Source organism: Microtus ochrogaster, unplaced genomic scaffold (genome assembly GCF_000317375.1).
Source record: "Microtus ochrogaster isolate Prairie Vole_2 unplaced genomic scaffold, MicOch1.0 UNK64, whole genome shotgun sequence".
Lineage (NCBI taxonomy): Eukaryota > Metazoa > Chordata > Mammalia > Rodentia > Cricetidae > Microtus > Microtus ochrogaster.
The window spans coordinates 388,578-398,430 of NW_004949162.1; the positions used below are offsets into that span (position 1 = coordinate 388,578).

General features: G+C 37.2%; 1 protein-coding gene across 1 annotated transcript in view; it reads left to right on the forward strand.

Moving 5' to 3' along the window:
* Positions 1-9,475, forward strand: part of LOC101986552 — a 44,690-nt gene extending 35,215 nt beyond the window's left edge. Inside the window, 5 exon segments of the mRNA XM_026777412.1 lie at positions 6,207-6,332; positions 7,810-8,476; positions 8,478-8,551; positions 8,554-8,895; positions 9,066-9,475. Of these exon segments, the coding sequence (XP_026633213.1) occupies positions 6,207-6,332; positions 7,810-8,476; positions 8,478-8,551; positions 8,554-8,895; positions 9,066-9,475 (1,619 nt within the window).
* The last annotated feature ends 378 nt before the right edge of the window (positions 9,476-9,853 follow it).

The following is a 9,853-nucleotide window of genomic DNA, read 5'->3' on the forward strand; positions in this document are numbered from 1 at the left end:
AAAGAAAGCATCTTCAACAAATGGTGCTGGCACAACTGGATGTCAACCTGTAGAAGAATGAAAATTGACCCATATCTATCACCATGCACAAAACTGGAGCAGATTGTCTTAAGAGGACAGGCTCATGCTGGAAAATGCCCTTCTACCAGGCCAGATCGGAAGCAGGTAAGTTCCTCTTTTAAAGTGCATGCCTGGTAGGGTTTGGGGTGACCGATTTGGGTTTTAGGGTCTCCAATGAAGCTGCGGGCCCATGCCAGAAAATTGACCCGTGCAGCAAAAGCCAGACACTTTCACTGAGGTGAATTTTGATTGATGCAGGACACTGGACATTCAATTTTTCACAGCTCCATCTTCGGTTCAAGAATTGCCTCAGCGGAAGTCCTGTGACACACTTGAGTCACTCAGGCATATGATTAAAATGGGTTTCTTGCAATTCCAAGCCGATTCCAAATTGACCTTAAGTGCCCTCTGACAAAAAAAAAAAATCCCTTTAAATTGCGGCTATCTAACCTAAATTAACAATGCTCCAAAAGCCCATGGTTTTTACATGCACGTTCTTGCCACTCCTTCTGTCTCTCTCTCCTCATTTGGGGCCAGTGGTTTGTGCTGCCCCAACTTCCATTTCCTCTGCAGCGGCTCTGTCCCCCCCACTTCCTTGCTGCTTGCTGCTTCCCCTCCAGGCATAACTGTGCCAGGATTTGGTTTTTTTATTTTTTTGTTGAAAAAAAAAATTCCACCTCCTCCCAGTCTCCCACTCCTGTCCCCCTCCCCCTCTCCTCTCTCCCTCCCTCTCCAGTCTGAAGAGCAGTCAGGGTTCCCTGCCCTGTGGAAAGTCCAAAGTCCTCCCCCCCCTCCATCCTGGTCTAGGAAGGTGGACATCCAAACTGGCTAGGCTCCCACAAACATGAATACATGAAGTAGGATCAAAACCCAGTGCCATTGTCCTTGGCTTCTCAGCAGCCCTCATTGTCTGCTATATTCAGAGAGTCCGGTTTTATCCCATGCTTTTTCAGTCACAGTCCAGCTGGCCTTGGTGAGCTCCCAATAGATCAGCTCCACTGTTTCAATGGGTGGGTGTACCCCTCGTGGTCCTGACTTCCTTGCTCATCTTCTCCCTCCTTCTGCTACTCATTGGGACATTGGGATCTCAAACCATTGCTCTAATGTGGGTCTCTGTCTCTATCTCCATCCATCGCCAGATGAAGGTTCTATGGTGATATGCAAGATATTCATCAGTATGGCTATAGGATAGGGTCATTTCAGGTTCCCTATTCTCAGCTCCCCCAGGAACTAACTGGAGACATCACCCTGGGCACCTGGGAGCCCCTCTAGGTCCAAGTCTCTTGCCAACCCTAAGATGGCTCCCTTAATTAATATATGTGCTTCCCTGCTCCCCTATCCAACCTTCCTTTATCCCATTCCCCCAAGTTCTCCCCATCCTACCCTTCTCACTTTTCTCTCCCCATCTCCCCTTACCCCCTCCCACCCCACCCCCAAGATCCCAATTTTTTGCCAGGCAATCCTGTCTATTTCCCATAACCAGGAGGATAGCTATATGTTTTTCTTTGGGTTCACCTTCTTATTTAGCTTCTTTAGGATATCAAATTATAGACTCACCTTTATTTATGACTAGAACCCAATTATGAGTGAGTACATCCCATGTTCATCTTTTTAGGTCTGGGTTACCTCACTCAAGATAGTATTTTCTATTTCCATCCATTTGCATGCAAAACTCGCGAAGTCATTTTTTTTTTTTTGCCGCTGAGTAGTACTCTAATGAGTATATATTCCACACTTTCTTCATCCATTCTTCCATCTGTGCCAGGATTTTTAAGTTGGTCAGCTGACATAAGTTTCCAAATGTGTCCTATTTGTCTTTCTGTTAGAATGATGTGGCCACAATATGTTTATTTAAGTATGTATGTTTTTGTGATGTGATCAAATTAAACTTCTGTATGCATGTGTGCTTACATTAAAATCTGTAAAATTTATATCTCCAGATTACAACAGCTCTGCAAAAATACAAACACGTGGGTAGCGGACATTTTAACCTCACAGCCATCATTTGTAAGTGCAATCACATGTGCAAGTCCACCATCATTGGTAAGGGTAACTATATGTGCTAGTATTCTACTAGCATTGATAAACTGTAACTAATTAAATAAAATACACATCTAAATTTAGCTTATCTGCCCAGTTTAAAATAACAGGTAACAGGTACCTGGTTTTCAAGTGCTTTTATAGATCTGAGATTATGGCATTTTAACAAAAAATTCTAACAAAGACACACCAGCTTCCACAGGAACCTTTAGCTCCTCCAAGAAGACAGAAGACCTTCTGCCTCCACTCCTTGCCTCTGGGTTTGGTAAAGCAATCCACAAAACAAAAAAAGTGGCCTTTCACCTCTCCAGCTTTCCGTATCTTTTATCCAGGAATTGATCTGATCATCCTACCAAGCCAGGTAGACTAAATCTTCCCCACACAAGAAAAATCCTTGGGGCTCTTATACTCCACAGCTAATGGCAAACACTGCTTCTAAGACTGGTGTTTTCCAAGAACTAGTAGAGGACCTGTGATTGCCTGCATAACTAAAAAGATGTCTCATTTTTGCTCATTTGTCCCTCCCAGGTCTGTCTAAGGGCATTTGACAACTTAAGGTACTGTTCTTTAACAGGTTTCATAGTCGAGGATTAACAGTTTCAGGTGTATCTTCAGAGGTCCAGAGTTCCCAATTTACTTTAATTGTATTCTAAAATGTTCATACCTTTTAACCTAAAGCAAAAACCTATTTCTGTGGTGTAAATCTGTTCCAGTTTTCTTACAGGTTCCTGGAAAAGTTCTACTGCTGTATTAAAACCAGGTCTGGTAAAAAGACAAAACAAAACAAAACTAACAGTCACCAGAGCTTTTTGCTAACCACATCAAGTTTCAAGCATATTTTACAGGTCATTCCTGCTGCCTGGGACAAGAGCAACTCACAAAGTGCTCTCCAAATAATGCCAAGCACCTGCACCAGCTCCTGGTACTTTACCATTGGTACCCACTCTTCTAGATGAAAGACACCTACCCGGACTAAAATCTGATTGTATTTGATACACCTGAGCCTCGCCTGTCCAACCAGAGAAATTCCCTGTTCCATTCTTTCTGGCAGTTAATGAATAGGAACAATAATAACATTGTTTTTCTCCTAGGAACCTGCCTTCTCTTCCCCCTCAAAAAGCAGCTGCCTAAGGACTCCAGGATACCAGCAAATCAGATACCAGCCCAGCCACTCCTCTCACTGAGCATGCCAACTGTCAGCTCTCCCCTCACCCACATCACCCCATGTCCGCAGGAAGTAGCCAGACTTGAGCCAACGCCCATTTATCCAAAGAGAGCATAAAATGCTGGTCATAAATATCACCTCAGCGCATTGTCACACCCCTATATCCAAAGAGTCTGGAATGTTAGGCTGGACTCCAACTCACAGCCTGCCAAACACTGACCCCTCCTGGGGGAGGGTCAGCACCGCTCACACAGAGTATTTAGGGTCACACTGGAAAAAGGAACATATGGGTTTGCATGTGTGCTCCCTCTGTCTTTCCCTCACCATGCTCTCCCAGCCACCCGAGAGTGTGCTGTCTATTAAACATGGGCATTTAATGTGAATTAATCTGGTCTGATTGGAGTTCTTTTGTGTCAGTGGAGTGGCTCGTCTTAAGATTTTTCCTAGCAGTTTTCTTCATGAAAATGGTATTAAATTTGAATCTAATAGAGCATATAAGGATGCCTTAGGTTCTTCAGCATATGTTGTTATATACTATATTATTTTCAGTGTATTGATTTGGTACTATAGGCAATTAATGTCAATTCAAAAAATCATCAAAACCTTAATACATATGGAAGGTACACCAATTGTCTTTTCTGAACATGCCTTCCACCTTATTAGCATTTTTCTAAAATGTTAATGAGATGTATTGCTGAAGGTATATCACTTGTCTTTTCTAGTACTTAATTAGTCATTAAAGCTGAAAAATTCTGATGACTATCTGTCTTAGGTAGATTATTGCTGTGCTGAAACACCATGACCAAAACTAAATATGGGTGAATGGGATCATTTCATTCTATAAAATACATCTTTATGTTTACTACTTACATTCTAATATGTTTATCAATTGTTATAAACCACTTTCCCTTTCTCTTCCACAATGAAACTTGAAAAGGATAATGTTTTCTGAAATACATTATATAAGTTAATTATAAGAGCTTTGAGTGTTAATTCATTAGAACAAATGTTTGTTATAAACAGTTATCACAAAAAGGTATATTCAAGTGATTTTAAATCTATATAAACTTTACTTTATTTTTCATTACCTATAGTAGTTATATACTAATAAGATCACATATTTTTATCAAAATAATGCTAGAGAGTAAACTAGAAACAATTCCAGTGAAAAATAAAAATTACTCTATAATATAAGTGAAATTGCAAAACAAGTACATAATCTTACCTAGAGTATACATTACTTGACCATATTAGTATCTTGACCCTGAGATACAAGAAAGTGGCATTTGACCTGCCTTAAACAATAGAATATCACAAAGAATCCCCTTATATTCTTCTTATGTTGTCTGTCTCACCAAGGATGTGGTTAGTAAGCTTGGCATTAGATTTTATAACTATATGTATCTCTCAGTCCCAAAGTGCTGGAAAAGGCTGCCAGCTATCTTTCCCTGGCATGACTTAGGCCCAAGAATTTTTGAACAATTCCTCTGTTCATCACTCTGCAGAGGAGCTAGTGATTCTCAAACTAGCACGACTCAGCTCAGACTTGATTTCCAGCAAGTGAAACACTGAGCAATTGTCATTCATCATTTTCCCTATAAATAGAATTATTCTACATTCTATGAGCCAGGGAATAGTTCCATGACACTTGCCTTAGGTTCCCATAATGGGTTGTGCAGGAAAGAAACTTTTTTTGTCTCTAGAAATACCTAGTGCGGAATCAGGAAGACTCTGCTTTTTCAAAAATATTTTACAGATTTAAAAATTTTCTTAGAATTTCATGTGTGGGTATGTATTTACATCATTCTTGCCTCTCACTCTCTCCTAAAATTCCAACCATATATACCAAACTTCTTACCATATATTAGTGAATTACAGAGTAAATATATTGTTGCTCATATGGACATGTGTATGTGGCCATATACTTTGCATTGTGGAAGAAATTAACTATCTATAGCTCTTCATTTAGGAGTGGTACCTTATAAGGTTTACTCTATCCCCATTGGTATGTGGTCTGGTTAGAACATTATGCATCTTGTTTAAGCAACCATATTGAAAATGCCTTCTTGAAACTATTCCCATAAAATACTGAAAGCAAAGATTTTCTGAGCACCTTTAAAGTATGTAGAACCCAAGTTTCCTATTTCATTGCACTTCAGATCTGTACAGTGATGAGTGCAGGCTTAACTGTGTTTTATAAGTCTGTTTTATTTCCTTTTTTTAAATTTGATTCTCCCCTGACTTTCTGCTAATACAGCTACCACAAGGGCTCTTCTCTTTCACTTCCTTACAAATGTTTTGGTACTTAGTGTGTTGTGCAAATTTCTGAGAATCACTGCTCATCTTGAGCTCCATCTCCAAATCTCTTAACTGTATTTATTTCATACTAGAAGGAGCCCCAATTGGCAAAAAGCCTATCAGAATGATTTTATTTTCACTTTTTTAAAGAGCTACTGACAACCACTGACAACCGTGGTTTTCTTCTATCACTTATTGGATACCTGCCTCCTCATTTTTCCTTAGTTAATCCCTGGAAACTAGACCAGGTCTTGATTGGGCATCCTCTTCCATTTTTATGGTTTTTGAAGAAAAATTTAAAAGCACTCTTATATGTTGCCTCTCTGTTTTAGAGTTTCTTTATGATATTGTCATATTTCATGGTCACAGGTACAGACAATCATTTGTAGCATATGGCTAGTGGTACTTTTTAAGAGTCTGGATAGGCTGTTTTAATTATTAAAAATATGGCAGATAGTGAATTAAGACAATACCAATATTGGACCGTAACACTTCACAGTAACTCAAATAGTCCCAGTGAAAATAAAGAGGTGGTTGTTAACCTGTATGATATAAGCTTGTCTGCATGAATCACTGTTACTTGCAAAAATTTTTGCAGAATATAAGGAAAATATCCAGAGTCAAATAGAATATCCATAATCAGAATCAATATTTAAAACACTATGTGTTTCAAAGGAAGATGAACCTGAAATATTTATGGTATATGATAGACCTCAGAAATGAACAAGGAGTATCCCAGGACTTCCGAAGACCAACGATTGGATTAAAGGTAGGTTACTTTAATTTTTCTGAATTCAATACTTTGGAAATTTCTGTATAATATATTACCTGAGTCTTTTGAGTATCTTAAAGTAAATGAGGTTCTGATATTTACTAGTAAGTAGAAACACAAGCATTTACTCAACATATAAGATTGGAGTTGCAAACTATAGGACATTTTAAGGCTTTTCCAAGAAGAATGTTACCAAAAACACTATAAACAATAGTGGTTCTTTTGTAGTGAACTACTATTGTTTTGTCTTTTCTTGATTATGAATTAATTATAAACTGTCTACTGTTGCAATTAGTAATATCAGTAGTGCTAGTAAACTGTTTTAAGTTAGTAACAGCGAATCCTGGTGTTATTTTGATATGCTCTTATGTATCTGATGGCGAAAGATACTACTATTTTTCATGTATTTCACATTTTGAGAAGTCAAACAAAAGAAAATTTCTATCAGCAAATGAAAGTTTGCATAATTCTGTTCTCCTCCTCAGAGACATATGTTAACATCTGTAAAACAATTTGGTTGTGATAATGGGTATATCTAGATATGTTAATTCTATCCAGTATAACAATGCCAAGAATGATGCTAATCATTTTATAAACACAAAAAATGCCACCCAATACATTCAGTTTGCCTTCAATATAGTTGGTGCTTTTCTTTAAAACCATACTTAAAACTAAGAATTATTGTTTCTCTCTCTAGGTGCAGTGTGAATATTGCTATGTAATAAGTGTTCACTATAATACTTTATTTTCTTAAGATGGTTTCTTATGTTTCAAATGAAAGCATGTTACCCATGATCCTAGAAATAAAGCTACAGACTAATAAATATTAAAGGACAAGTAAATTTTATCTTTGATATTTGTGTTGTATCTTGAGTAGAACTTTTATTTGAGTCTGCATAGATTGCCAAGCAGGCAAAATCACATTGTGTTTTTTCCAAAGAAAGTGTCTTAAATTTATTATCTTCATTTTGGGTATCTGACAACTGCTTATGACTCTAGATCCAGGGGATCTGATTCTTGGTATCTCCAACAAGCATCTGCACACACGAGGCATACACTCACACAGACAAATAAACATGCACATAACATAAGTAAACTTTTAAAAAATATTTTTAAAGCTTTGAACTTTTGGGGGATTGTATTAATATCTTGATTAGATGCCTCTCCATGGTGATATATAAGATTCTGAAACATTGAACAGAAGTACTCTCTGATAAACTTTAAATTTCCATAAATTTGTCTGGAATAAGCTAAGTTATTTCAAAGGCAGTTTTGAAATCCTCTTGCCTTTACCTGTAAATTTGGATTTTTATATTTTGCAAATGTATTAATTTCATGTAAAATATGAATCATATTCACAATAAAATATTTGAATATTTAGGTGCTTATTTTCTGTTATTGAAACAGTATCAAAGCAGCATATGTTCTAATTTTGACAGTTCCTTTATAATTAACTTGCACTTTATGTTTGCAGATGGAGTAAAGACTTTAGACATTGTGCCTAGTGGTGATTGTGTGAGAGACCAACTTACCTCACTTCAGTATTCTGAAAATAGGACAAAAATGGGGATAGTGGAGTGCACGTTTTGGACAACAAAATGTCAGAGGAACACAAACAATAGTGATACCAGTGGAGGGATGAGATCTACCTTTAATAATGAGAACTACAGTCCACAAAATGGCCATGTATTACTTTCAGGACTCAGCTATCATGACAATAATAGAAACAGCCAGAAGCAAGTACACCATCAACAACCCGAGGCAACATGTGTAATTACCTTTCTACCAGAAGAAGATACAACTGAAATTTCAAAAAAAGACCCATTTAGTAGAGATAAAAGAAATGTCCAAAGTAAGAGTCCAGAAGTTCTGATAGTTGGAGAAATGACAGAAAGTAGGTTACCTCAACCTATTCTGCATTCTACTTTAAAGAAAGATCATTGTGTAACACCTGATCTTTCTCATTTTAACATGCATGAGCCTTTCCCTAGTTTTCTACCAGTTTTTCCATTGATAGAAAATTTGGCCATATCTGAGTTGCAAAGAAATTATTCTTTCACATCTTCTCCAATAAGAGAGCACACATACAGTACCGCTCATAGAAATCAGGCTACATCTGTTTCACCAAATAATTTTATCACTGGAAATTAATAAAGAAGAACATGCAAACATCTCTTTATTTTCTAATCAAACAAGTATGCAGAATTTTGAAATAATTTTGGTGGCTCAACTTCAAATACTAGTTTAGATTTTGCAATAGCTATAGCATCTTATGAAACATCAGGACAAATCCTTCCAGAAAATTATGAAGTTGAACATAATTGCATTGAGATTGATTTAGAACCTTGTGACTCATCTTCAAGTCAAAATAGTAAAAGAGATCATTCTAGTAATAGTACTATTTCTAGTTTTGTTTGTAGTTTTATTTCACATCCTACCAGTAATTCTAGTCCAACTTACTCATTCATTTCTTTGTCAAGGCCCAATCAACAGTTTTTGCCTGTTCCCAAGATTACAGACAGTGCTATTGTCAGCAATATAAATTTATCAGCTGAGCCGGGCGGTGGTGGCGCATGCCTTTAATCCCAGCACTTGGGAGGCAGAGGCAGGTGGATCTCTGTGAGTTCAAGACCAGCCTGGTCTACAAGAGCTAGTTCCAGGAAAGGCTCCAAAAACACAGAGAAACCCTGTCTCAAAAAACCAAAAAAAAAAAAAAAAGAAATATATCAGCTGTAATCCAAATTAATGAAAGCAGAAATGAACCAATTTTACTTCCTGATACACCTTCTGAGGCGAGGCAGGTAATGCAAGTTACAAACCCAGAAGAATATGATGATAATGATTCCTGGCCACCTTTGCCTGATTTTACCAACTTCAATGATATTTATAATAACCATTCTAAAGGACTTACCAAAGAACAGATTAAAACTTTACCAAGAAGACCTTTTGGTGAAAATGATAAATTAAATATCTGTAGTATTTGTATTACAGAATATGTAGAAAGCAGTAAGATTCGCATACTACCTTGCTTTCATGAATTTCATGATGAATGCATTGATTACTGGCTATCTGAAAGCTCTACCTGTTCTATTTTTCACAAACAAATAATAAATCCTGAAGATACAGAAATTCTATTGTGAGTTCTTGACCTCACATAAATCAATTTTTATAATGAAGAATGAACAATTGTCACTTGCTGTTTTAATTTGTGTTTTTATTGCTTTGAAAAACACTATGGCCAAAAGCAGTATTGGCAGGAAATGGTTTATTTGGCATGCCTATCCACCTAGAGAAGTCAAAGGAGCTCTGAAAGAGGAAATCTAAAGTTTGAGCTGAAGCAAAGACCATGAATGAATGTTCCTTACTAGCATGCTCCTCCTACAACCACTTTTTCTTATACAACAAACAATGGGCTGGACCTACCTCTATTAAGCACCAATTAAAAAATACCTTACAGGCTTGTCTGTCATGAAACCAGGTTTTTGGAATCATTTTCTCCAATAAGGTCCCCTTCTCTC